This window comes from Ovis canadensis, chromosome 3 (assembly GCF_042477335.2).
Source record: "Ovis canadensis isolate MfBH-ARS-UI-01 breed Bighorn chromosome 3, ARS-UI_OviCan_v2, whole genome shotgun sequence".
NCBI classification, from domain to species: domain Eukaryota; kingdom Metazoa; phylum Chordata; class Mammalia; order Artiodactyla; family Bovidae; genus Ovis; species Ovis canadensis.
The window spans coordinates 1,895,792-1,923,169 of record NC_091247.1 but is presented as its reverse complement, the minus strand read 5'-3'; the positions used below and the strand labels follow the sequence as shown (position 1 = coordinate 1,923,169).

The following is a 27,378-nucleotide window of genomic DNA, read 5'->3' as shown; positions in this document are numbered from 1 at the left end:
TCCTGCCTGGGTCAGGCCCACGCTGAGGAGGGGTCCCATGCCGGGGGTGGGTGGGGGGGCTTGTCTGGTGGGGGAGGCGCACACAAACGCCCAGCCTGATGAAGCTGGACCCTCTGCGTGAGCCTGAGGGGTGGCCTGGAGGTGGCAGGTCAGGGGTCAGGTGAGCGACCTCTAGGAGCCTGGCCTGAGTCTTCACGTCTGGGGTTTTGTCTGATCCATCTGGTGCCTGCTTCCGGCACCCCTTCCTCTCTGGCAGGACCAGTGGGCTGGCACGGGGTCACCGTCTCTCGGGCCGGGCCTCAGGGAGACTGAGGCTGCGAGGCGCCAGGCCCTGGGGGGAGGCGGCCGGGGAGGGTCCGTGGTCCTGGGGGGGTCTCTGGAGCCGGCACCGCCTGGGTGGTCCCCGGCACATAGCCGCATGCACGGGGCAGGTGCGGGCTCTCCTCTGCAGGGCCGGCCGCCCCCCGTGTGCAGGGGCTTGGCCGGGGCTCAGAAATTCCCCTTATCTCAGACCGTCGGGCTTCCTCAGCAGGCTGTTCCCGCCCCCGCCCCTGGCCTGGCCCATCTGGAACTCGTTACCCCTGGTGTCAGCAGCAAAGCGGCCCCTATGGTGGGCTCTCAGGACGGGGACGCGGACCCTCTTCCAGCCTGAGCCCCCTTGCGCAGCACAAGGCCTGTGGCCTGCCTGGGGTCAGCGCGGCAGGGCCTGCTGTGGGGGGGGGCCGTCGAGTGTTCCCCACGGGTGGGCTGGGCAGGGCTGGTCTTCCTGCTCCAGAATCAGCGCCTGGGAGGAGACGTGGTCTTGGGGTCGGGAGGGCAGGGGGTCCCTGCGTGGACGTGGGGGTGGCTGAGGCTAGAGCGGAGGGTCGCTCACCCGGCCCCGGGACCAAGGGCTGCCCCCTGCGTTGGTGCCCTGGAGGGGTGGCTGGATGGCGGTCTCGGGCGTCTGGGGTGGGGGCTCAGAGCAGCCGCGTGTGGGTGGTTTGAGCCTCTGCCCAGCTGTGGGCCACCAGAGGGGCTGGGTGTGGTGGGCTTCCCCTGGTGGGCCTTCCTGGGGTGCCCTGGACTGTTGAGCTTGCCTGAGGGCGGCCTCCCAGGCCTCGGGTGCCTGCCTGCGTGGTGGGCCCGCGGGAGCCCACGTGCCGCCTCTGGGCCCCGCTCAGCCAGCCCTGCCGGTCTGCAGGAGCTGCTGATGGAGCTAATGGCGCTGCAGCTCCCGACACCAGCCGCGGGCCCACGCCGCCGGAGCGCCTCGGCGCCGAGCGTCCCCGCCGCCGGGCGTCTTCTGTCGGTCACCAGCCCGGCTCGCTCCCGCCGCTGAGGTGCCAGCGTGTGTGCTGGGCTCCAGGCCCCGGCCGCCCCAGCGAGCGCAGCTGCAGCGGGCGTGGGCCGGGATCTCTGCCGCCCTCTCGGAACTCTTCCTGCCGTCTGAGGGGCGGTGGGAGGGGCTTCTCTGGCCTGAGTCCCGGGTTCGCGGTTGCAGGAAGCGCAGGCCTTCAGCCTGGCAGCAGCCGCCGTCTCTCACCTGGTTCTCAGTCCTTCGGTCACGGAAGCTCCTTCTGCCTTGCACGACGTGGGGGTGGGAGAGGTCTGAAATCGAAACCCCCTCCCCCGGCGGTGTCTCCAGGAGCCCCGTCCCCGCGGCGGCTGCCTCCCCGTGGAGGAGGACCCGTCGGTGGTGGCCCTGCCCAGGCTGGGCTCTTGCTTCCCAGTGTCTGGTGCCCCCCCGGGCTCAGCAGACGGTTGGCGGGGGCTCGACAGAGGCAGGAACAGGCTCCCGGAGGAGGCGAGGCCTCTCTGGGGACGGGAGCACAGCTGTCACTCTGTCCCAGGGCTCGGACACGTTTGCCCGCAAGGTCCAGGGGCTCCCCCACCCCGAGGCCAGTCAGCCCCTGCCTGGGGGACCGCCCAGTGCTGGGGTGCGCTAGGCGTGCTCCTCGCGGCATCAGGGCCTGGCAGCAGGGCGTGCGGAGGGCTGCGTGTTTCACTGAGTGAAACAGGGCTCCATCCTGTGGGTGGTGCACACGTGTGGGCGCCTGAGAAACCGTGGTGTCTGGGGCCCCGTCGCTCTGTCCCTGTGAGGTCCCCACTCCTGCTGCCGAGCACCCCCTGACCCCTCAGGGGCTGCAGAGGTTTCGGGGTTCCGGGCCTGGCTCCGAGGACTAGCCGGGGGCAGCTGAGTGACCTCGGGAAGTCCCGCCCCCTCTCGTGCTGGGCGGGCCCCGTCTCCTGCAGCCTTGCGGTTCAGAGGTGGGAAGGGAGGCGGGGGCAAGGCGCGAGGCCTGTTTAACCTGGAGGCTTGCCCCTGCCTCTTATGACAGTTGTGTGTGCACGCAGGCCCATGCAGACAGCCACGTCTGCCCGTGCGGCGAGTGCGGTGTCCGCAGCGCTGTGTCCTGCCAAGGGTGGCGCGTCCCTCGTCCCTCTCGGTGTCTGGATCCTGCTGGTCTGAAGACCTAGCGGGGTGCTGGGTGGGGCTGCCGGGCACCTGGGGAGGGCATCCCGGTCATCTCGCCTGGGGACAGGGAGGGAATGTCTGCCGGGGCTTCCGAGGGCACGTGGGGTGATGCCCATCCTCTGCGGGCCCTGGGGGAGCCTCAGGCCTGAGTGAGCCCTGGGCGGCCCTGCGCTCCCCCGTAGGAGAGCCCTCTGGCTGGCATTCCCACTGCTCGGGGCACGGGGCCTCCTCTAGGCCTTGCTGGCCACTGCGTCCAGACCGGGCGTCCCCTGATTACTGTCCTCGTTTCTGTGTGGGTTCATGCTCCGTCCTCCCAGTGGGCGATCTGCCGTGTCCCCGGATCTAGAGCAGCACCCTGTGTTGAGAAGGTGCCTGGGCCCCTCCTGGTGAGGGGCACAGCGTTTGAAATTCTGTGTCTCTGTGGGTGCCGCTGGCCACATCGAGCCTTTCGGGATTTCAGAGCCATCATCCTTCCTGGCTGCCCCTGAGTTGGCTCTGAGAGCTGGCTGGGCGTCATGCTGGCTGCTGGTGGGGGCCCCTGGGTAGATGTGCTGGCCTGTGGAGCCCCCTGTGTGGTGAGTCTGCAGGGCGGGCAGAGCTGAGACCCTGGAGGGTGTGCTGTGCAGAGGGAGCCTGGTGGCTGCAGGGCCACGTGTGCTGAGAAGCGATGCTTCCAGCGGGCACTGCCAGGCTGGGTGAGGGTGCTGTCACTGTGGGGGGAGTGCTGCTGTGTCCCCTGCCGACTGGTCCTGGATGTGTCCCGAGAGCCCAGGGTGAGGCCGTGCCAGGCCTGCACCGTGGGCGGCAGTGCTGGGACCCTTGGTCCCCAGCGCTGGGGGGTGGGCAGGCTCCTGGGGCCTGCAGGGGCTGGGGCCCTGGGCATGTGGGCAGAGTGCCCGCTCAGCCCCGGGGGCACAGGGCACAGCGAGAGGGATTTTCCTCCGAGGCTGACCCCCCGCCCCAACGCACAGCCTCCCCTCCCGCCGGCGGGGCCTGGGGCCCACGGGGGGTCCCTGCCGCCCTGCTCCGTCGGGTCCGGCCTGGGTCCCTCGCCCTCCCTGGGGCTCGGTGTCCTCTGAGGTGGGCTCAGCAGGTCCCTTCTGGGCAGCAGGGGTGCCCTTGGGTGGCAGCTGCTGTCTTGGGCTTCTCTCGTTTTCCCTCGACGTTCAGCCAAGGGAAGTGGGCCGCACGCAGGCTCGGCCGGACCCTGTGCTGACTGTGAGGCCTGGGTGGGCTGGGCTGCGTCCTCCCGACTCGGCTCTGCGCCCCGGGACTGATGGGTGGCCCCAGCCGCGGGGCGGGCTCGCTCTCAAGGACATGCTCTCCCCAAGCACCGGGTTCGACGGGGTTGCGTGAAGCTCGGGGCGGAGCGGGCCTGCAGGGGCCTGTGGCGGCCCAGGGCCGGGGCGGTGGCCTCTGTACCTTCACGGTGGCCCAGCCGGTCCGTGCGCCCCGAGGACGAGCAGGCTGAGGCCTCCCGGGCGCCGCTGCATGTCGAAACCGGCCAGTGGCGTGGCTGCGGTGTTGAAACAAGTGCTTCTGGGTTTCCCAACATCCTGCCGCCGTCACAGGCCCGGGTGTCAGGAGCCGGGTTCCAGGCCCTGCCGGGGCCCTTCTCTTGGGGTGCCTGGCCGCCGCGTTCTCGGGAGACCAGAAGAGACTGCCGCTCCCCCACCTCCACCCAGGGTAGGGCAGAGGGCGCGACTTCAGGGCCGGGTGACCTTTCTCTGACCTCTCGTCATCCTGGTGATCTGCCTGGCGTACGGAACTCAGGAGGCGTTGGAGTGGAGGGCAGGATTCGAACCCAGAACTCGAGTCTGCGCTGAGGCTGTGTGCTGGGCAGGAGGCGGGGGCGGGCATCTGCCCTCCTGGGAGGCACGTGCCTGTCTGGTGGCAGTGGGTGGTGGCCACGGGCCCAAGCCCCCATGTCCCCTGAGAGACTGCCCCGGGTGGGGCTGTGAGCCCTCTACTGTGCCCACCTCTGGGAGCGGCAGGAGTGGGGAACCTTAGGTTGGGCCAGGTGGCCCCCCTTTTTCTTCTGCTGACCTCAGGCTTGAGTCCGGGGCTGCCCTGTGTCGGACAGACAGCGACCACGAGGACCGCAGACTGATTGACCATCCCTGTGAGGCAGGCACTCGACCTCCGGGAGTCGCGGAGCCCTGCCTGTGACCTCCCCGGGCGGGCTTTCTTATGCTCACTGCTTATGGAGGAAGCTGGGGCCCAGAGAGGCCAAGTGACCTGCTGGGGGGCACACAGCAGTGGGCAGGGAGCTGGTGTCCAGGCTGCCCAGTTTTTCTAGGATGCTGGTGGGTCCATCTAGGAGGAGGTGGTATGGTGGGAAAGTCCACCCCCAGCCCAGTGGCCCTGCCGTGTTGAGCTGTGCAGCCTCGGGCACACAGCCCAGACTCTCTGATCCCCTGAGGGGACCCTGCGGGCTCTGGGTGAAGGGGAAGAGGAGAGGGTCTCGGGCCCGCCTTCCCACAGACCTCAGCCCTGTCCCCCGCGGGGTGGGGCCTGGGGCTCTGGGAACCTGTGGTTAGGCCTCTCCCCGGCTGTGGTGCCGGCCTGTTGCCTGCCAGCAGGGGAGGGGCCCTGGAGACACGTCTCTTTTGGATGAGGAAGTGGACGCTCAAGAGAGGGTGAGGGGCCGAGCTAGGGCCACACAGCGAGGCGGGTGCTGAGCCAGGAGCCTGGGAGAAGGGTCATCGGGAGACCCATGCCTGAGACCTTTCCTGGTAAGGTGGGCGTTTCAGAGGGGGTGGGGGGCACTCAGCGCTTTCTCTGGGGCTGGGAGTGACAGTGATGGAGGTGCAGGGACCCCCAAGAGGACTCCCGGTTACCCAGTGCCCGCTGTGTCCCAGAACTGTGGTTGACGCCTGCTCCGTGCGCCAGCACGGCATCAGTGTGCCCAGACAGTCCTGTCCGGACAGGTCATTAGCCCATTTTGCAGATGAGAACATTGGAGGCCGGAGTGACCACGTGGTTTGCTGTGGTGCTCGGTCAGGAGGTGGGGTGGACTTGGCCCCTGGCTGCTCACTTCCTGGCACCGGGGGTCCGCTGCGTGACTCTGTAGCCCTCCCTGGGACTCTGGCTGGGCTGGCAGTCCTCACGGTGGGCGTGCATGCAGGTCGGTCCCGTCCTCCCAGCTGTGTGTGGGGAGCCCAGGGCTTGGTGTGGGGTGGGAGGTGGGAGCCTCCTCTAAGTTACAGCTGGAGGGAGGCAGGTGGTGCCTCCCACAGGAAGCCCTCCTTGATGCCTGTGCCCAGACAGCGCCCTCCCTCCTGCCACGTCCCTGACCGGCTGGGCCCTCTGGGCTCCTGGAGAGGCCTCTGACTGTGGCCTGGCTGTCCCTGGCAGGGCCTGGCCTGGATTATCCACCTGTTCCCAGCACAGTGGAGGCTGTGGGGGGTAGGCCACCCACTCGGAAGGCTCTGTGATACATACCCAGAGGGGGCCTTTCTGAGGATGAGGATGCTTAGATCCAGCGGGGTTGGGCCAGCCATGGGTTGTGCAGGCAGGCCTCAAGCCCAGGCCCGCAGGCTGCGTGCACGCTTGCGCTCACTTCGTCACCTCGGGGGTGGCCAGGGACGGGCCAGCCTCGTGGTCACGGCCTCCTGGCTGCTTTCTTACGTGATGTCTCTTTGCAGAAGAGGAGATGAGGGTCAGAGAGACTGTTCGGCCTGCTCGGGTTTGCACAGCTTGTTAGCACCTTAGGGTCTCTTTGAGAGTCACTCCTTCTCTCTGAAACTCGGTCCTTCCTCGGCTGGCTCTGAAGGGCCGTGGTGAGTCCCGCAGCTCGTGTCAGCCCGTCCCTAGCTCCTTCACCCCCACTCTGCTTATCCATCTACTCTTTGTTTTGCCGGCTGTATACCAGGGTGCGGCCAGGCCCCAGGGCTGTCTGATGAGCCGGCTGTGGCTCCTGCCCTCGGACCTCCCAGACTTTGGCAGCCTCAGACATGTGGGCTGGGGCACCCTGTGGTGGGGTGAGTGCCCTATTGAGGGTATGTCGTAGAAGGCACCACTACCCTCATTGGGAGAAATCAGGAGGGCTTCCTGGAGGCGGTTTTTATTTAAATTGGATTGGAACGAGCTGAGAGAGGTGTAGGCAGAGTTTCAGGCCCAGGGAACAGCATGTCCTCGAGGCGAGAAAGCTGATGTGTTCCTGGAAATGACCTGGTTCCCATGCCTGGGGGTAGACCCAGATTGGGGTGGGCCAGGGCGCCCTGAGGGCTGGCAAGGAGCAGGGCGAGAGGTGGGTGCTGGGCGCCCGGGAGAGCATCCTTCTTCTGGATCACGGTGGCAGCTGGGGCTCACCTGGCCCAGTCCTGATCTGGGAGGTGGCAGGCTTCCTAAAGGGAGGCTGAGGGGTCCCCGGGCTCCCCAGGCGGCTCAGCGGTGAGGAATCTGCCCGCTAGTGCAGGGGCCCCAGGGGTCTTGGGTTCAGTCCCTGGGTCGGGAAAATCCCCTGAAGGGAATAGCAACTCCTTGCAGTGTTCTTGCCTGGGAAATCCCACAGAGAGAGGAGCCTGGCTACAGTCCACGGGGTCACGAAAGAGTCGGACACGGCCGAGCAACCGAGCCCCAGTGTGAAGGGTCCGTGGGTGGGCCTCGGCCCCTTCTGGAACCCTAGGGTTGGGGTGCTGAGGCGAGCTGACTCTAGGCTGCTGGGGGCCCTTCAGGCAGGCTCCGGCCCAGAGGAAAGCCTGGTTCATCTCGGGGTCAGCCCAGGGACCACCAGACGGGCTGGCGTTAGGGCTTGGGCCTGAGCGCGGCGGGTCAGCTGTCTCATCTTTTGGCGAGTGGGTGTGGGGCTGTGCAGGAGCCCCCTGCCCTCCCGGGCCCCTTCCAGCCCACGTGCAGGAGCCTTTGAAGGGCTCAGGGGCGGGCGGGGTTGTGAGAAAATGGAATCTGCCTGCGTTTGGCTTGGAGAGCGCTTTCGGTGGGAGAGTTTGTGCTTGTGGCTGATGAAGGGAACTGCTAAGATTCTGTAAAGCACCCCCCACCCCGTCCCCCCCCCCCCCGAGGAGAGCAAGCTCTGGCTGCCCTGCAGGTCTGTTTCCAAAGCCGAGCAGGGAGAGTGGGAGCCGGCCACACAGTCCGGCTCGCCCAAGGTTAGCACGCCGGCCGCCTTTGCCCTGCCTCTGCAGACAGATAATGGCCTATCTCGGCGTTTATTATTTTCTAAGTAAAAACGGAATACAGATTTTCAACAGGCCTCTGGTGACAAGGAGGAGGAGGAGGAGGCCTTTGGGGGAGGCCGGCCCTCCCACGACCGGTGGAGGAGAGAGCAGTTTCTAGGAGATTCTGGACCCAGAACCCAGGGTTCGGCATCAGGCAAGGCACCCGGCCCCACCCCCCGCCCCAGCTGTGCTGACTGCCCTGAGGGCATTGCGGAGGGTCAGAGGGCATTTGGGGGCTTCTGGGCCCCCAACAAGGCGTGTGTCGGGGCAAAAGTGTGCACACGCCTTGACGTGTGTGTGCTGGCGGCTGTCTCTGTATCTCCATCCCCTGTGGGGTGGAGGATCCCACCTTCGCCCCTTGACCGTCCCCCTGCTGACTGGCTCCGCTTGCCTCCCTCACCTCTGTGCCGTGTGCCTGAGCGGCCTCGGGCCCCCATTGCCCCTGCACTGACCAGAGGGTGGCCGTGGGAAGGTTGAGCTTGGTGTCCAAGCCTCGCTTCCTTCCCCTACTGCAAGAAGACAGCAACGCCTGTAGGGCTTCTGAACGCGTGGGATGAGCCGCACGTCCCGGGCACGGGGGCTCAGGAAACACCGGTTGTGCCCCTGCCTGGTTGGCGTGTGCGGGTGGGCCATGGGGGCCAGACAGCTTTCGAGGGGTCCCGGGCTCCCTGTGCTTGAGACCAGTGAGGGGTTTGGGCATTGAGCACCCAGGGGTCCTGGTGGGGGTGGGTGCGGCATGCTCCCACCCGCCTGAGGCTGGCTGCTGGGTGGACAGCTGTGTGGGTCTCTGAATTCAGGGCGGCCTGTGTGTGCTCACCTCGCGCCGCCTGTCCATCCCAGGAAGGCCCTCTGCTGCTGTTCCCAACCTGAACCGTGGGGTCCTTGTGGCGGCCCCGCGGCCCCTGGCCTAGGATGAGCCCTGTGAGCATCAGGGGCCCAGCCTGACTTGACCTGGTTGAGGACAGAAGCCCAGACCGGCTGCTTCTGAGCTGCTGGAGCAGGGAGTCCTGCCCCGTTCCCTGGGGCCCCAAGCAGGGTCAGCACTCAGCTCTCCGCTGGCCTGGGAGGTCAGCCACCGGGCCCCTGATGGGCTAACTGGCCGCCCTCCCTGTGTTCCCCAGAGTGGGGGTCGCGGTCTGTCACGGAGACGCCCGGCCAGTGAGCAGGTGAGAATGGGGGTAGCCTGGCCCCCCCGCCTGCAGGGCCATCGGCGGAGGCCCAGAGCGGGGCTGGGTCTGGGCGAGCCCCTCCGTGGGGCAGGCAGGCCCCACTTGGAGCTTGCCCGGAGCTCCGGGGTCCGTGCGCTCTCCGTGAGACACACGCATTGCCCTTGTTCAGAGGCCCAGAGTGAGAGCTTACCGACTCGTGCTGGATGTGGGGGTGTGAGGAGCACCCCGTCCTCCTGAAATTTAGTGTTCACCCGGAGTCTGAGTCCCTCTTTTCTCTGACCCTCCACGCGTGCGTGTCCTCAGGGTCATGGGCCCCGATTCCAGACCCACCCGTGTCCCAGCCCCTGGCATGGGGGCGGTGTGTTGGGGAGGCACCGTGTGGCTGGGCTGTCTCAGGGCTGCAGGGGCCCGGCCACCCAGGGCTTGAGGCCTGCGGCCCTCCCCCACGCTTTCCTCGGCCTTCCTGCCGGCGACCCTCGCAGGGTGCTGAGCAGGCCTTACACCAACTGTGGGTTCGAAGCCGCTGGCAGGAAGTTGGCAGCTGCCATGCCTTCTGAGCGAGGCAGGAAGGGGCTGAGAGTGTGGGTGAGCAAGGCCCTGAGTTTGGGGGGTGGCGGGGTAAGGGCCCCCCGGGGCTGCTTCAGGGGCGCCTTCTGCATGGGGAGGGGCTGGGGTCGCAGAGGTCAGAGGCGGGGAGCCAGGCCACCCGGAGCTTGGCTGCGTGTTGGGGGGACAGTTCTAGCCCCGAGCAGTCTCTGTCCTGCCTCCTGAGGGGCTGCCCGCTCCTGCCTCCAGAAGGTGGCCGAGGGAGAGGGGCCACTCCCCGGGGCCGTGGCCTGGGGGTCCGTGGCTGAGGAGGGACCGTGGCCTCATGGGGGGAGAATCAAGGCCTGGGGGGACTGTGGCCTGGGGGGACTGTGGCCTGGGGGGGACCGTGGCCTTGGGGAGGACTCTGGCCTGGGGGGGACCGTGGCCTGGGGGGGAGAATCAAGGCCTGGGGGGACCGTGGCCTGGGGGGGACCGTGGCCTTGGGGAGGACTCTGGCCTGGGGGGGACCGTGGCCTGGGGGGGAGAATCAAGGCCTGGGGGGACCGTGGCCTTGGGGGGACCGTGGCCTGGGGGGTATTCTGGCCTGGGGGGCACCGTGGCCTGGGGGGGGACCGTGGCCTGGAGGCACTGTGGCCTGGGGGCACCTTGGCCTGAGGGGGACCGTGGCCTTGGGGGGACCCTGTCCTGGGGAGGACCTTGGCCTGGGGGGACTGTGGCCTGGGGGGGGACCTTGGCCTGGGGGGCACCGTGGCCTGGGGGGGACCCTGGCCTGGGGGGGACCGTGGCCTTGGGTGGACCCTGGCCTGGGGGGGACCGTGGCCTTGGGGGGACCCTGTCCTGGGGGGGACCTTGGCCTGGGGGGACCGTGGCCTGGGGGGGACCCTGTCCTGGGGGGGACCTTGGCCTGGGGGGGACTCTGGCCTGGGGGGGACTGTGGCCTTGGGGGGACTCTGGCCTGGGGGGCACCGTGGCCTGGGGGGCACCGTGGCCTGGGGGGACCTTGGCTTGGGGGGGACCGTGGCCTGGGGGGGGAGAATCAAGGCCTGGGGGGACTGTGGCCTGCGGGGACCTTGGCCTGGGGGGGACCGTGGCGGGGGGGCACCATGGCCTGGGGGGACCTTGGCTTGGGGGGGACCGTTGCCTGGGGGGTAGAATCAAGGCCTGGGGGGACTGTGGCCTGGGGGGACTGTGGCCTGGGGGGACCGTGGCCTGGGGGGGACTGTGGCCTGGGGGGGACTGTGGCCTGGGGGGGACCGTGGCCTGGGGGGACCGTGGCCTGGGGGGGACCGTGGCCTGGGGGGACCGTGGCCTGGGGGGGACTGTGGCCTGGGGGGACTGTGGCCTGGGGGGACTGTGGCCTGGGGGGGACTGTGGCCTGGGGGGACTGTGGTCTGGGGGGGACTGTGGCCTGGGGGGGACTGTGGCCGGGGGTGGAGAATCAAGGCCTGGGGGGACCGTGGCCTGGGTGCACCGTGGCCGGGTGGGGACTGTGCCCGGGGGGACATGCTGGGAGCTTTCCGGGGAGGGCAGGCGGGGCGGTGTGGCTCTCCCTGTCTTCCTCGCGGGCTCAGCCGTGGTCCACGGGCCCATGGGAGCTGGGCTGCACCCGGAGGTGGGGCACTCTTAACCCCTCGTGCACGCCCCGCTCCGCTCGGGGGGGAGGCCTGGAACCGGCTTTGCTGAGGGAGGCAGGTTCCGGCACAGCCAGGGCTCTGGACCCCAGCCGGACCGCAGCCTGACCGTGCATCAGCCCGCAGGCATCCGTGCGGGCCCAGCCACGCCGCCCCGGCGCCTTCTGGGGCGAGTGCAGGTGACTGTGCTTTGTTCCCTCGAGTCAGGTTGCCCAGCGCCATCCTGTGCCCGGCAGTGGGGTCTGCCTGTGCTGTGGGTCGGGGCAGCCCCGCCTCGCGCCTTCCCTCTGGTGGGGCCTGTGCTGACATCGCCTGTCCAACAGTCGGTCAGCGAACGCGGGCAGTGCCGGCCACTGTCCCGCCGCCAGAGCCCTAGGACGGGGTCCCGGGCCTCCCGCCCACCCTGCACAGCAGGGCCCCCTTCGCACCGTCCCAGGGCCCCTCTGTCTCAGCCTCTCCTGCAGACCCCGCACTGGCTGGGCCCTGGGCCTTGGGGCTTCCTGCCTCTTGTGCAGGAGTGCTGACCCTTGCCTGGGGGCCAGAGGGGCAGAGGCTACCTCGAGGTGAGCGCCTGGCCTGGTGGGCTCCTGGGGGGCTGTGGGGGTGCAGCAGGGAAGCCTGAGGGGGCCCTGCTGGGGTGGTGGATGGACGTGGGTGGACACTGCCCTTTTGTGCCAGAGGCCTGCTCTGGCCCCTGCAGCTGCTGTGGGGCCGCCCCCTCGGAGGCCTTTGCCGTGCCCCCCTGACGGCTGGCAGGGCCTTGGCTCCCTGCTGTCAGGACCCCTTCTGGCCCCTCTGGTTTCTGGGAGGTGCAGGACAGCCCTGACAGGCGTCTGAGACCTCGGGCCTGGCCTGAACAGAAGTAAGGCCCATGGGTGTGAGAGTTGGACCGCAAAGAAGGCTGAGCGCTGAAGAACTAATGCTTTCGAACTGGTGTTAGAGAAGACTCTTGAGAGTCCCTTGGACTGCAAGGAGATCCAACTAGTCCATCCTAAAGGAGATCAGTCTTGAATATTCATTGGAAAGACTGGTTGGTGCTCAAGCTGAAACTCTTAATACTTTGGCCACCTGATGCGAAGAGCTGATTCCTTGGAAAAGACCCTGATGCTGGGAAAGAGTGAAGGCAGGAGGAGAAGGGGGCGACAGAGGATAAGATGGCTGGACGGCATCACCGACTCGATGGACAAGTGTGGGCAGGCTCCGCGCGCGGGTGATGGACAGGGAGGCCTGGGGGCTGCAGTCGGAGAGCCGGACACACCTGAGTGGCTGGACTGGGCTCGTCCTTGTGGTGGGCTCCCCAGGCGCCACCTGCCAGCGCCCGAGACCCGTGCTGGTCGGGGCCCATTGGCCTGCCCGGCCTCCAGGGCGATGCTTGGCCTCACGGAGGGAGGGTGGTGGTCTGGGCCTAGATTTGCAGGGCTTGGCGCTCTCCCTGGCCGGTCGGTTGGCATGCTGGCGTCTGGGCCGCTGACATGGGGTGGGCCGGAGTGCAGCTCCCAGGCCCTTCCCCGAACCCGCTCCCTGGGCCTGTGGGATCTCTGGGGTCGGGCTGCAGCTCCCTTGGGCCTGTGGGGTCTCTGGGGTCGGGCTGCAGATCCTGGGCCTGTGGGGTCTCGGGGTTGGGCTGCAGCTCCTGGGCCTGTGGGGTCTCTGGGGTCGGGCTGCAGCTCCTGGGCCTGTGGGGTCTCTGGGGTCGGGCTGCAGCTCCTGGGCCTGTGGGGTCTCTGGGGTCGGGCTGCAGCTCCTGGGCCTGTGGGGTCTTGGGTCGGGCTGTAGCTCCTGGCTGCCAGCCTGAGTGCAGCCTTCCTGGGCCCCTCCCGGGGGCCCCTCATGGCCCAGAGCCCGGCCCGCCCCGCCCACAGTTCCCAGGCCCCTCCGCCGGCCTGCGGCATCAAGTCCGGACAGGTGTGTGTGTGTGTTCAGGGCGGCCGCCCGTGGCGGGGGCCGGAGGCGGCGTGCCAGCCCCGTGAGTCACCCTGATCCTGAGCACGGGGGTGGCGGGGGCCGGGCTGCGGGCTGGCGTGACGGGGCACGCTGCCGGCCGGGCCTGGGAACTGGCCGCGGCCCTGGGGCGGTGGGGGGCTGGGGGTTGCGTGTGGCCTCCCGGAGAAGCCGGGACAGGCCCAGGCCTGGGCGCGGGGTCTCTGAGCGCCTGGGGGCAGTGCTGTCCTGCCTGTGGACCAGGCCGTGCCTCGCAGGGACCCTGTGCCCCCACCCCGCCCCGTGCCCACCTTCCGCGTGGGCTGAGAACCTGCTGGAGGAGGGTAGGTGGGGAGGCAGACGGACACGGCGTCCAGGCCCGGGGTCCAGGGCTTCCGTGTCCAGAGCACCTCCAGCCCGGGCCCCGGTCCTCTGTGCCAGGGATGTCCCGTCCTGTCTGGCGGGGGTGGCTGCGTCCCGCTGAGCGCCTGCAGCCCCTCTGGCTCCCGGGTCTTGGGGGTCAGAGGCCAGAGGAGCGGCCCTGCGGTGCTTCAGTCGGGGCCGGGGGCACTTAGAGCCGCAGGGGTTCCCGCCCTCCTGAGGGTCAGCTCTCCTCCTGTCTGCTTGGCGGCAGAGCCAGCAGCGCCCTGGGGGGGTGAGAGCCGGGGCCCCACGGTGGGGATGGGGCGGGGTGCTGGCTGTGAGGCTGCAGATGGAGCCGGGTCTGGGCCTGGAGGGGCCCCGCCTTCCAGCGCCGATGTGGGGCGCTGTGAGGGGCGGCTGGCGGGCTGGGCTGGTCTCCCAAGTCTTAGGGGCGGTGGGGCGCGGGGCTGGAGCAGGGCAGAGGTGGCAGGGTCCTGAGCCTGGGGCGGGACCCTGCCTGTCCTCCGGGGCGGGGGCTTAGACCTGAGCTGGCATCCACAGGGCTGGGCCCTGTCCTGAGCTCGCTACACGGGTGTGAGGAGGGCTTCCAGGAGCGAGTGTCCCTGGCAGGAAGATGCAAGGGGAATGAATGGTTGCTTCTACTCCGAGGGCCAGGCCTGGGACTGAGAGGGGCGGAGGGCCACACCAAGTGCAGAGCCTGGGGTTCCGGGCACTGAGGCCTGTGTGGGGCAGGCTGGGTCTGCGGGAGGGAGGTGGGGCTGGGCTTGCTGGCCGTGGCGGGTGGAGACCTCTGGTGAATCTGTTCCACGATAACGGTCAGCAGAGGGCTGGGGGCCCTGGTCTGGGTTGTGGGGTGGCTTCCCTGCGCACCAAGCCCCTGACTTCTGTGGTGTCCTGCTGTGCTTCCTGGGAGTGGGGACAGGAGCAGACCAGTGCTCCTGGGTGGTGGGGGGCGCTGCAGGTGGAGAGACCCAGCCTCAGTGTGCCCGCCGCTGCCCCCGGGGGGGCCTTGGTCTCTGCGCTGCATCCCTGTGTGCCCTGCCCCCGCCAGGATGTGAACGAGAAGGAGGGGCCGTGGGCCGAGCCCGGGGCAGCTGGGGGCTCTGCGTGGCGCTGGCGCGGCCGCCTCCGCCCACCCCGGCCCTTGCCTGCTGTTCTCCGCACTGGCCGTGCAAGGAGGAAGGAAGCTGAGGGTTGGGTGGTGTGTGTGTGTGTGTGTGTGTGTGTTCGCCTGGGCTCTGGGGGCCCTGGGCAGGGCCCGTCCTCTGGCTTCCTCGGCTGCCAGGGTGAGAGGCCTGGGAGAGGTAGGGGTCTGCAGTGGGGCCGGGGGGGCCTCCTGGAGGCCGGGAGGTGGGCACCGAGGCAGGTCCAGGACAGCCGGTGGGAGGGAGAGGCCGCCCCGGGGAGAGCCCCGCACCAAAGTCCTCACTGTTGCTGGACCAGCCGGGCGGCCCAGAAACGAGGTCAGAACCGGGCCCCAGTGCTTGGAAGGAACGGGAGGTCTCTGGGGGCGACGGGTGCTGGGGGCGAGGGGAGGGACCTTTCAGGCCCCTGCTGACCCCCTCCAGCTACACCGAGGGGGATGCCGAGGCTGAGCAGGGGGCAGCCTGGGGCTCGGGGCTGGGGGCCTGTGGTCTGTGGCTTGCTCTGCTCTCCAGGGGGCAGACTCTCCCGCTGTGGCCGGCCTAGGCCACAGATGTGATGTTGATGAGCGTGGCTGGGGAAGAGACGTGAGCGCCGTGGGCTGCTCCTGGCTGGTTCAGCCTCTGTGGGTTGGCTCCCTGGGGCCCCTCCTTTTCTGCCCACCCAGAGGCACTGCAGCTCGGGGTTGGCTCAGCCCCGGCACACTCTGGGTGCCTTTGGCCGGGCCTGCCCAGGGGCAGGGCCTGGTTGGTGGGACTCCCAGGGCCCGCTCAGACTTGCAGGCCGAGGGGACCCACAGATGTGGCTCATGTGTGCGCACGGAGGGGAGGTGGCCACAGTCGAGCCCTCTGAACACCCAGTCCTGCGAGAGCTCCCCAGGGCGTCTGCACAGGTGGGTCACATGTGCAGAGTGCGTCGCCACCGAGGCCACCACCCGGTGGGGCAGGCCCAGCGCCTGGCCAGCTCCACTTGCTCTGAGGGTGCAGAGGGGACATGGACCGGGTTGGGGCAGGCCAGGAGCAGGGGACTGTCCACGCGCGGGCTGATGCTGGGGTCTGAGGCTGAGGGGGCGTGGCGGGTGGGGGCCAGCTGCCGGCCAGGCGGCGCCCTGGGCCCGGCTCTGTAGCTGCTGGGAGTGAGTCTGCGGTGACTCTGAGAGGCGGCCCTGCCTGCCACCTGTGGGGCTGAGCACGAGCGGGCCCGGGGGTGGTGGCTGGAGGTAGCGTTCACGTGACAGGGCTTGCTGGCTGCAAACGAACTGAGTCAGTGGGGCGAGGGCCCTGTGGACGTCATGGGCACCTCCTGGCTGTGTCCTGGGTGTCCCGGACCCTGGCTGCCCGGCCGGGCCCTCAGGCAGCTGGGGAGGAGCCGGGCGTCACGGTTGACCACCAGCCGCAGCTGAGTTGGCCTGGCCTGCCCCTAGACTGGGCCGGGCTGGGATCCTCGCCGTGGGCAGGCAGGCCCCCGCCACACCCCCGTCCACCTGGCGAGTTTAGCCTGGCGCGCTCCTGGGCTCAGAACCGGAGGAGCAGGGAGCCGCGAGGAGGAGCGAAGCGGGGAATCCCGGCCCAGGCGGAGGAGGGGCGGCCGCAGCCTTGGGCCCGTCCGGCCAGGATCCTGCTAAAACCAGGCCTCCGCAGAGGCTGTTTGTGTCCTTATCGTGAAAACCACACCACGTGTGCTCTGCAGACTCCCGAGCCAGGCGAGGTGGGAAGGGATGCCCCACCTCCCGCTCCAGAGCCGGGCGTCCTGGAGTCGCCACTCAGCAGTGTGAACCCCGGGAGTCTCCTCCTCCTCGCTGAGCCCTGACCTGGGTGGGTTTCTGCGAGTGTGGACCTTTTCGGGCAGGGTGGGGTGGGATGGGGATGGACCCCCTCGCCTCCCATCCGGTCCCACAGTAGGTTGGGTTTCAGGTGGAGACTGCAGTCGGGGCCGACGCGTGCCCGAGGGTGTGGGGTTCGCGGGAGATGCGGGCGGGGGCTGCTGCTGGGTCTGTCTGCCGAGTCAGCCTGGGCAGGGGTACCCCCGCCCTTCCGGAGGAGTCCTGGGAGAGGAGGGAGGCTGCCTGGGCCCCACGTGGGCAGCGGGGTTTCCATGTGCCCAGGGGTAGGCAGGGCTGCCAGTGTGCCCGCCAGCCGCTGTGGAGCAGGCAGCGTGCACGCGGCGTGTGCGGCCAGAGCCGCCAGGGCAGCTGGCCTGTGTGCCCGGATGTGTGCAGCTGGCTGGACCTCAGGCCTCTGGGGGCGGGGGGCCGGGACTGAGGACCCTGTACTCGCCTGTGCGGGAGCAGCAGGGGGCCCTGTGACGCAGCCCCCGCGCCCCCCGCCCCCCTGCAACTGCCGGCCCTGGGGCCGGGCCGCTGGCCGCCGGCCTACAAAAGGCATTCTGTGCCCCGGAAGAATGACCCCGTTGTGTGGCTGGAGGGTGGCCGGGAGCCACTACGGCTTCCTTCCTTCCCAACGTCCTGCTCGCCTCCCTCTTGGGGGCAGAGCCCCCACCTGGGGCCCAGCTGGTCCTGCCAGAGCCCTGCTTCTCTGGCTGCGGGCGCCTCGTGGCCCCCCCCGTCCCGGCAGTCAGAGCCCTGCTGTCCACCCGCCGCCCTCGCCAGGCCCGCTGGCCCGTCCTGGGCGCAGCCTGGGCCTCTGCTGCCCCTCCTGCACGACCTTCGCTGCCGGTGAGCAGCGGGGCCAGGTGGAGACCTGAGGGTCGGTGGCCAGGGGTCTGTGGCCCCCAAGAAGGCTGCGTCGGCTTGCTCCAGCACTCCGGCTGGGTCAGTGCACCCGGGGGGTTGAGCGTCCTCATGCCAGCCTGCAGCTAGGGTGCTGGGCTCAGCCAGCCCGCTTGGCCGGCCCGCACCCCGGCAGCTGGCGGCCATGAGTGGGTTTCAACTGTGGTCCCGGCTTTGTCCTCAGCCTCTGCTGGCCCCTGGCTGGGCCCGGGTCCCATGCGCGGCGCTGTCTGCAGGCCGAGGCCGAGCTCAGATTGAGGAAACGAGGCTGGGGTCCCCGTCCTCCTCTGAGCAGCCTGTGCTTCGGCCAATGGGAGCGGCCTGTGGTCACAGGTGTCTGGGCGAGGGTGGGGGGCCGGGCGGTCCTGGGAAAGGGGAACTCGGCCACTCTGGCGAGTTCCCAGCTGCCTGGCGGAGACGCTGGCCTCCTGGGCCCCTTCCCAGGCTTCCGCGGCCGACTCGCCCGCCACGCTGCAGCGCCAGGGGCCACGGGACCCCGGGCCGGTGGGCCGGGGACCGGTGCGGCCGCCCCTGTGGTGGGACCTCTCGCCGGCCCTGGCTATGAGGCTGCAGCTGCTGGCCTCTCTTTCGGGAGGCGGCCTGGCCTGGCGGGCGGGGGACCGCAGGTGGCTGGCAGGTAGGGCCAGGCTGCGGTGGGAGAGGGGGTGCTGGGGGCCTGGGAGGGGCCAGGGTCTCCCCTGAGGAGTGTGGCGTCCCTGGCGGGCATCTGGGCCAGGCAGGGGCAGGTGAGGACAGCTGGGTGGGGGCCAGGCGTGTCCCCGCAGCCCGTGACCTTCCCGGGCCCCACTGCGGTCATCCAGTGCATGCCCGGAGCCCGGCGTGCTCAGGTCGTCTCTTTGGGGTCCTGAGTCTTCCCGTGGTGTCTGCACAGCAGACGTTGGGTGGGAGGGGAGGAAGACTGCCTCTTCCGTCTCCTTGCCCCGAGGCTCCCTGGAGGAGGGCCTCTTGAGGTCTGGCTTGGCCCTTCTTCACACGAGGAAACTGAGGCTCTGGCGGGCAGAGCTTGTCTAGCTGCAGGAGGCCCTGGACCCGCTGAGGAAGTTCCATGGGGTTGGGGCTGCCCAGGGCCGGCCCGGGATGGACAGCTGGCCCCGGCCCTGGCTCAGCCCTGGGTTTCAGCTCCCGTGGGGCGGGCAGGGAGGCCTGGAGGAGGCTGGAATCCCAGGAGGTCCCAGTCCCTGCATCGTACGGGGGGTGCCAGCACCTGTTCCCGCCTGGCCCGCCTCACTGCCACCGGCCTTTATTTTGGTTGCAAGGCGCTCTGCCCCGTCACGTTCACCCTGTGCCAGGGCCCACGAGAGTCACTCGCCACGCTCTGCCAATGCTCCTGTAAGGACATCCTCCACTGTGCCCAGTTTTGAGGGGATGCTGAGGTCCCGAGACATGACGTGACGGTCCCAGAGCCACACAGCGGTTCAGGGAAGAGACTTGGCGGCACGCACGGGAGCTGGGAGCACTTTGCCTGTCCAGGCCTCCTGAGTCCCTGCTGTCGTGATTGGTCAGGGTCCTGCCCCCATGTCTAGGGTGCCTCGCCGGCCTGGCCCGGCTTTTCTCCCGCCGTGTGCATGGTGGTGGGCGCCAGGCGAGGCTGCTCCAGGCCGCCTCCGGGACCTGAAATGAGAGCCTGCTGGAGAGCGGGGTGCCGGGCTGCCTGCCCTCCGCTGCCCTTTACAAGCCTCACCTGTGTTCAGCAGTCAGGATCCCAGGGGCGGGCACCCAGGCTTGCTGGCGCCACGCACACGTCCTGGGGCTGGTGTCCCCCACCCTCGCCGAGCCACCGCGAAGGCTGGCTCCAGGTCCAAGTCTCCAAGCCCGAGGTTTCTCGAAGGCTGCGTCCTGCAGCGGAGAGCCCTGCGCCGCGGGGGGCTCTGCCTTCCTGATCGGGAGGCGTTGGCGGGGGTCTGTGTCCACACCCCTCCAGCAGCTGTCCCTCGAGGGCAAGCACTGGGCAGCCCAACATGCCAGCCTGGACAGACCTCCAGCTCTGCTGTTGGTTTTCTCGTCTGTAAAGTGGGTGCAGGGAAGAGAATTTTCTAGGTCTGTTTGTCTCTTGACACGACAAAACATTCAGTCATGTGAAGCGAGCTTCACACGGAAAATGTCCTGGGCTGGCCTGGGCGGCTCTGTGCCCGTAGAGGGTGTGGGATGTGTTGACCCTTAGTCCGGAGTTCGTAGATAGAAGCAGTGAGTGAGTGAGTGAGTGAGTGAGTGAGTGTGTGTGTGAGTGTGTGTGTGTGAGTGTGTGAGTGTGTGTGTGTGAGTGTGTGTGAGTGTATGTGTGTGTGTGTGTGAGTGTATGTGTGTGTGTGTGTGAGTGTATGTGAGTGTGTGTGTGAGTGTATGTGTGTGTGAGTGTGTGTGTGTGTGTGAGTGTGTGTGTGTGAGAGTGTGTGTGTGAGTGTATGTGTGTGTGTGAGAGTGTGTGTGTGTGTGAGTGTATGTGTGTGTGTGAGTGTGAGTGTGTGTGAGTGTATGTGTGTGAGTGTGTGTGTGTGTGTGTGAGTGTGTGTGAGTGTGTGTGAGTGTGTGTGAGTGTATATGTGTGTGTGAGTGTGTGTGAGTGTGAGTGTATGTGTGTGTGAGTGTGTGTGTGAGTATGTGTGAGTGTGTGTGTGAGTGTGAGTGTGTGTGAGTGTATATGTGTGTGTGTGTGTATGTGTGTGAGTGTATGTGTGTGAGTGTGAGTATGTGTGTGAGTGTGTGTGTGTGAGTGTGTGTGTGTGAGTGTGTGTGTGTGTGGCGGGCACTTCGGTTGTTGCAGCCCTCGTGTGACAAGGTGTCATCGTGTTTGGTGGCTGGGCCGGACATTCTGAGTGTGCTGCAGGCACGCTGCCCGTCTCCATGGGGGAGGGGGCCCTTGTCCAGGCCACACGTAGGAGGTGCGTGCAGGGTTCGGGGATCTGTTGACGTAGAGCGTGCGCTTGGCTGCTGGGCATTTGGCCGACTTTTTTTGCCCATTGTCTCCTGCCTGGCTTCTCTTGGTACCGCCTCAGGCTTTTTCCAGTCGCTCATTGCCTGGGAAGTCCTCCAAAGCGGCGTGTTAGCGTTGTGGGTAGCATCGAGTCACTAGGCCCCGAGCAAGGACGGCTCCCCGAGTCAAGCGCGTGCCGTGCCTGAGCGTCTGCAGTTGGTGGCTGAGCGCGCCAGGCCTCCCCGCTCTTGTCCGGGGTCTTCCTGCACCTGCGTCGGCCGCCTGCTCAGCTCTGGGCAGGTGCGGGCGCTGTGCTCAAGGCCTCTGATGGAGAGGTTGTCCTTTGCTGTCTTTCTGAAGGTGCAGGCGGCAGCTGACCGCCCGCGAGGCCAGGTGGCAAGGGTCCACGGAGGTCCAGTGGGCTGCGGCTCCCCGGGAGGGGCTGCGCCCTGCTGCCCGCGCGGCTCTGTGGACGGCGTGTGGGTTTGGGGAGTCGGGGTGGGTTTGGAGCCTCGAGGGGCGTAGTTCTGGGTCCCTGCTACTCTGTGTTACGTGCCGGGGGGCCGGCCAAGAGAGCTGGACACCTCTGCCTGCCTGGCTTGCGTCCCCTGGCCTTGGTGTGGCCCTGCCCCGGAATCTGGGCCTCCTGGAGTCCAGCTGCCCTGGGCCAGGGTCTAGTCACTGCGGCCCCTCCGCGTGGTGCTGCCCTGGGGGTGCGTGTCAGCCATCTGGCTGGACGGTGATCGGCAGCCCCGGGCCCCACCTCCCATCCAGAGCTGCCCGGGGCTCGCAGCGGCTGTCTGCCCGTGTCCCGAGGGCAGGTGCCAGCGGTGGAAGCGTACAATCCCCAGGTCCCCCTCCCGCACCGTCGACCCTGGTCTTGGCCCCTCCTGGAGGCTGTTTGTGGTTGTTGACGAGGCTGAGAAGGGTCCACGGAGGTCCAGCGGGAAGGGGCACTGAGGCAGGGGGTGCTGGGGAGGCGGGGAGAGGGTGGGCTTTGGGATTGAGGGCCGTGGTGGGGGTCATGGGAGGCTCTGGTGGTGGCCGAGGGCGCGGGGGTCCTACTGCCAAGCGGCCAGAGCAGGGGCTGCCACAGGGCGGGGAGGGCATGCTGAGCCGGCCGCTGTGGCCTGGCTGCGGCCAGATCCCAGCGTGGCCTCTTGAGGCTCCGTCTGTACAGAGGGGCTGACGGGGCCCTCACGGAGGTCACGGTCATCCAGGCCCAGGGAGGCTGTCCCGCTGCCAGACGGCTCGTCCGCCTGCCTGGAGGCCCGTGGGCTGGGTGGCCAGGCTGGACGCTGCCGCGGGAAGTCGCTGCGTCGCTGTGCGGGTTCTCTGGGCTCGTGGGGCGTGGATGCGGCCTGTCCCTGTGCCTCTTGCGTACCCTCACTATGGGGGCGGGTGTCCGCTGGCTTCTCCCCTCTGCTGCCGCGACGGCCCCTGAAAAGTGCCCGCTGGGGGTTGCGGAGGGTCTCAGCCTCCTGGCCGCTGGCCCGCGAGGTGTGTCAGGAACGAGGCCTCAGGTCAGGGACCTGGGACTGCGCTTCGATGCTCTGTGAGGACGGGGTGAGGTTCTTGGTCCCCCAGTGCAGAGTGGGGACCCCGTCCTGTCCCTGCACTTGCTGGGGGCCTGGGGCGGGGACTGGAGGAACAGCCTGGCACGCAGCAGGTCCCCAAGGGGTGGCCGGGGTGGGGGTCAGATCTCAGCTTGGGGACAGTCCTGCCAGCTCGTGAGCCCCCAGGTGGGCCGGCTCAGTGGGACGTAGCCCGAAGGGGTGCCGAGGTGCAGTCTGTGCGGGCCTCCCCCCAGGCTTTTAGCAGGGGTGAGTGGGGGTGATAAGCTGGGCTGTGTGGGGGCCACCGTGCTAGCCCAGGCGGGAGGAGCTCCCGCCGCAGCGGAGACGGGGAAGCCCCGCTCCAGTTCTCGGTCTGTCTCACGGGAGCAGCCCTGCCTCCGTCTGCAGAGGCCCTGCCGCCCGCGCCTCCGCTCATGACGGGCACCGGCCTGGTGACTCCGGCTGAGTCAGTGTGGGGGGTGGGGGTGAGCCTCTGCCCTGGGAGGACACCGAGGGGCCAGGCTCGCGGCACACTGTGGTGGCGGGGTCTCCAGAAGCCCCCCAGGAGCCCCTTGGGTGCCGGGCTGGCTCTCTGCACCCCCAGGTCTCAGCCTTGACCCTGCTGTACCCCCCGCGTGGCTCTGGAGATGCCGAGCATCCATGCCCACATCCGAGAAATGGCGATGCTTGAGGGTGGTGGGAGGGCTGGGGACGTCCCGGTAGAGGCCAGCCCACGTCAGGCCCCAAGGAGCCGCCCTGCTCCCTGGCCGCCCGGCATCCTGGGGCGGGAGGGCCCCCGGGACAGCTGCCCCCGTCTCCAGCGCAGGAGGCCTGAGTATCTGCTGGGTGTCCCCGACGCCGCAGGGCTGCGGGAAATGCAGAGCTTCAGACAGGCCGGGGGTGGAGGCACCTGTGTTCCACGACAGAGCTGGGCGGCGGCCCCTGAGCCCGCGGAGCGGCGTGGCTCAGAATGAAACAAGCATCACTTCTTTTCCTGTTGAAGAGAAACTGCCTCAGCCAGCCCGCGGGCTCGGGGGGCCCCCTTGCCCTCTAGACGGCCGTGGGGCAGGCGGGGTTTCGTCAGGAATTCCCCCACGCCCCGCGTCCCTTCCTCTGCTGCCTGGGCCAGCTCCCCGGAGTTGCTGGGGAAGGTTCAGGGGCACTGCCTGGACGGGAGGCCGTGGTGCCCGGGAGCCCCTGCCGGGCCCTGGAGAGGTGAGCGTGCTCCCGGATGCCCGCACTCGTCGTCCCCACGGTGGACGTCCTCGCCGGCAGCAGGTCCGGCCTGGAACTCGGGGCCGGCCTCCTGGGCTGGCCCGGGGTCTCTGCGTGAGAGTGAGGAGTGCTGGGCGTCTGGTGGAGAGCGGCTCTGGCGCTGGGGGCGGGGAGCACCCCACCCTCCCAGCCCCTTCTTCACCTGCAGGTGGGACAAAGGGCTGCTCGAGTCCCCAGGCTCCCAGAGGGCAGGGCGGCCACCGGGGCTGTGTCCCAGACTCGAGCTTTACCTCGAGGTTGCTCTGATTTCAGGCGGGGGCTGCACAGGCCACCGGCCGCCAGCAGGCCCTGCGTTTGGGGATCTCCGCTTTGCAGAGGCCGCGGCGGTGACGGCGTCGCGCGCAGGCTCGGTGGTGCTCTTTGGACAGAATCCACCTGCCGGTGCAGGAGGCGCAGGTTTGCTTCGTGAATCAGGAAGGTCCCCTGGAGAAGGAGACGGCAGCCCGCGCCAGGACTGTGGCCCGGGAATCCCCATGGACAGAGGAGCCTGGCAGGCTAGTCCTAGGGGTCGCCAAGAGTCGGACTGACCGAGGGGCTGAGCACAGCCTCAGCTGCCCTGTGGCCCCCTCCCTGTGGCCCCCCGCCCCCCACCCCCTGCCTCCTCCCGGGGGTTCCGGCAGGCCTGGGGGTTCAGGTTTGGCCCCTCCCTGACCTCCTCCCAGGGCAGCTCCTGTCTGGCCACTGAGCAGAAGGAATGGCCCCGGGGAGGGCGGGGGGCCCTGTCACTGAGGTCGCCTGAATCCTCATCGTCCCCGGCCATCTCCGGGGTGGGCCCCAGCTGCTGGCTCTGTGGCCTGCGCCGTGGGGTGAGCACCTTGCTGGGCGGATGGAGAAACGGTACCCAGGTGGGAGCCTGGCCCTGGGGTGGGTCTCTGAATGCCGTGGCCGCCGTCCAGTCATTGCCAGCCCTGACCCTAAATGTCCCCAACCCCCAGCTTCCCCCAGGCCTCTGGGGACAGGCGTGCCTGCTGGGCTGACCTAGGGATTGGTCCGTCTGGGGTCACCTGGCTGAAAAACGGGCCGAGCCCTGAGGTCCAGGAGGCCCTGGAGTCGTGGGGGCGGGGAACCGGAGGGTGGCGAGCTGGCGTTTTGGGCGCCAGGGCACCTGCGGCGTGCAGGAGGGGCAGGCACTGGTGTCTGTCCAGTAGCCCCCGTTATCTGGAGGCTCTGAGCGGCCTGTGTGGTGGTCTTTGCACCAGGCGCACTCCGGGTGTCCTGGTGGAGGGGCCGTCTTGCAGCCAGGGGAAGGGGCCAGAGCTGCAGGGCTCCGCCGTGGTCTGGCCCCAGCATCCCGGGGGTCTGGCCAGGTGTGTTCCCTGCACTGGCGAGCCTGGCTCCCCGAGTCGTGGAGAGTTGGGGTGAACGGGGCTCCGGGACTCGGCCGGAGCAGTGCCCCTTCCAGCTTCAGCATGCCCCTCAGCCTCTAGGGTGCCCCCAGGGAGTGCCCTCCGTGGGCGCCTGTCTGGGTGCCGCCAGCCCAGTGGGTTGTGGAGGGTCCGCTGCAGGAACTGGGGGAAAGCTGGCGCAGACACGCTGGGTTGGCACTCTTGTTTGGCCTGGTGTGCAGGCTGGACCCCAGACCCCTGGGACCGTGAGCTTCTGGGCGTGGGCCTGGGGGGCGGCCTCCTGCCAAGACCCCGGCCTGAGCGCCCCACCCAGGGCCTTGGCACCATTGCGCCTGAGCTCTCTCCTGGACCTGGAGGTCCAGGCGCCGGCCGGCTGGCCCTGGGAGCCCCGTCTGCCCCACCCCCACCTCCCGCTTGCGCTCCCCACTTCCAGCATGGCAGCCGGGCTCCAGCCACACCTGCCACCACAGGGCCCAACCGCGGTGCCCCCAGAGTGTGCCAGTGTGCCAGCGAGGGCGGCCCCACCGCTTCCCTTCCCTCCCCCGCCCCTCGCCAGCCCCGGCCGGCTCAGGACCGCCATCAGAGCCCGGAGCATCGAGCCTTTGTCACTCGCGGCAGAAGCCACCCAGGGTCACCGTCCACCGCCTCGGGGGGTGGGGCAAGTGGCCCCTCGGGTGGTGGTGCCGATGGTGGTGGTGCTGGCAGAGCTTCCGTCCACCGAGTCCGCAGCCCCTGGTCCCTCTGGGCCCTGGTGTAGCCTTGACGCCGGTGGGGTCGCGCTGTCTGCTCCTCACTTAGCGGCCTCCAGTCGGCCTGCCCTCTCCTCCCCCTCCCCCAGGTGTCACGGAGGCTGGGCAGGGCAGTTGGCGACGGGCAGGGCAGTTGGCGGCCGCCTGCCTCCCACGCGGCTTGCTCGGGTGGAGCCCTGCCGGGTGTCGGGGTGTCTGGGCGGTGCGCGAGGGGTGACGGAGACGCCCGTCTTGGGTCACTGTGTTCCCCGCTCCTGTCTCCTCCGGGGTCTGGAGGGTCGGGGCTGCCCTGGACTCTGGTGTGGGCCCTGACGTCGATGGCCTCCTAGGCCTGGGACCCTTCTGGCTGGTGGGGAGGCCCCTTGCTAGGGCCCCTGCGGCCGCCTGCCCGCTGGGCTCGACCCTCCTCTGAGGCCCCGAGGTGGAGGCCGGGCTGACCCGTGTCCCTCACGCTGGGGCAGAGGCTTGGGGCGTTGTTGGGGAAAGGGCCGTGGTACCCCAGAGGAGCCTCAGTCCAGGCCGCCTGAGCCCCCGGGCAGAGGCCGTGGGCCGGCTGTGCTCCCCACCCACCCTCTGCAGGTCCCCGGCTCAGCTGGGACCCCGCTCTGCAGGGCCTGTCTGCACAGCAGGCGTGCCCACTCACAGGAGGGTGCTGCCCCCGTTCCTGAGGGTCCCCCTCCCCGTGGGGCCTGTGGACCTTCCTGCCCCCCCGGCCCCCACACCCCGCCTCCCCCAAACCCCGGCGCGCCGTGGTCCCGCCGCAGGCCCCACGGCTGCCACTTCTGCCTCCTGCGGGTGCCAGGGGAAGCAGTCCTTCCGGAAGGCGGGGGCTGGGGGTGGGTGTCCCAGGAAGCTCCGGAGGGCCTGCCAGCTCCCCGCCGTGGGGTTTCAGTTCCAGGGGGCCGGGGGAGGGTGGTCCTCTGGCAGGGGTGGGGGAGTGGATGCCCGTGCTCAGAGCCTGGCTTGGTCCTGGTCGGGTCGGGGGCTGATTCCCTGGGGCTCTTCTCGCCGCGCCCCCCCGTGCCCGTCTGTTCCTGCCCCCTGCTCAGCTCCTGCCCGCGGCCCCTCCCCACACTCCCTCGCATCTGCTGGGCTTCCTGCTTGGCCGGGCCTGGTGCCCTCCTGGCCCCCAGGACGTGCAGCCTGGACCCTGAACCCCAGCTTGGGGCCTGCTCGGACCCCGCCCTGCTGAGCCCTGCAGGCTCAGGAGAGCAGTGGAGCCTCCCAGCTCTGCTTTCCGAGGGTCGGGGGTCCCCTGGCCTCGAGCCTGTGAGGCTTGCCTTGGGCTGGCATTTCCTGTCGCCACCCCCGCCTTCCCTGGCAGAGGCCGGAAGGGAGTTGGTGGGGGTTCCCCAGCTTCCTTCTGGGGGGCCCGGGCGGGGAGGGAGGCGGAGGGTTCTGGAGGGCTTTCTGGAGGAGGGAGCCCGTGCGGTTGGGGGCTGTTGGCTGGGGGAATGCCCCCCGCCCCCCAGAGGGAGCCCAGGGTCTTCTGCTTGGCCATGCTCGAGCTTGCATACAGCTCTCACGGGGAGCTCACCACCTCAGGAAGCGGCCTGTGCCTGTACCGTGGGAACAGTCTCTGACTTTGCTGAGTGTAACCTTTCACCCCTGCCCCGGGCCCTACAGTCACTGCTGTGCTCTGGGTGCTGAACCTTCCGGGGCATTCCGTCTCTGCCCCATGGCATCCGTTTCTGGCCTCCAGGTGTTAGCGTTTAGCGTCAGTTTTATGGCCTGAAGTGCTTTCTGTGCCAAGGAAGAGGTCTGTCCCTCACTCTGCCAGGCAGGCCTTCTGTCCCTTTGTCCGGCTCAGGGCTGCCTGGCTCTTCGTGGGGGTCCCTGTGAGCTCCCAGGCCGTGGCCTCCTCCCGAGGCCAGGTCTCACGGATTGCTGCTGGTCCCCAGGGGCCGGGAGGGTGTCAGCGGAGGGTGGTCCAGGTTTGGGGCAGGGAGATTCGGGAGTTGGGCTTTGCCCCTTCCCCGGAGTGCCCTGGGTCCTCGTGGGTGGGGAGGGTTGGCTGTCAGGAGCTCCCAGGGTGGGGTCTGGGCCTGAGCCTTGAGTCCTGCAGCCCAGGATCAGATAAGCATGTAGTGACCGCTGGTGGTGAGTCCCCTGAAGGTCCAAAGTATGACTTCAAGAAGAGCGCCTTATCGTAGCCCCTGCTTATCAGAGGGTGGGGACACATGCTGGCCCGGAAGAAGCAGAGCCTGCGGACACGTGGGGCAGGGGGTGTTTAGGCACTTTCTTTCCTAATGTTCCCTCCCTGGCCAGACTCCAGAAGACTCCAGAAAATACACCCAGGGCATTGTCACCCGGGCTCCGGGAAATGTCTACTGTGGGCGTTGTGTATCAACAGGAAGG

At 68.7% G+C, this 27,378-nt stretch overlaps 1 protein-coding gene across 9 annotated transcripts in view; it reads left to right on the top strand.

Annotated features, from left to right (window-relative positions):
• Positions 1-27,378, top strand: part of RXRA (retinoid X receptor alpha) — a 93,443-nt gene that overhangs the window by 34,453 nt on the left and 31,612 nt on the right. Inside the window, exon 1 of one of the 9 annotated variants that reach the window (XM_069579813.1) lies at positions 4,028-4,144. The exons of 3 other annotated variants lie outside the window; for them this stretch is intronic. Coding sequence is in view for 2 of the 6 variants with exons in the window: in XM_069579808.1 (XP_069435909.1) it covers positions 17,724-17,799 (76 nt within the window). In the remaining 4 variants the exon portion in view is untranslated. Of the gene's footprint in view, positions 1-4,027; positions 4,145-5,090; positions 5,194-14,470; positions 14,755-15,200; positions 15,327-17,561; positions 17,800-27,378 lie in introns of those variants that run through there. 5 more of the 9 variants (XM_069579809.1, XM_069579811.1, XM_069579807.1 and 2 more) reach the window with 5 other exon arrangements.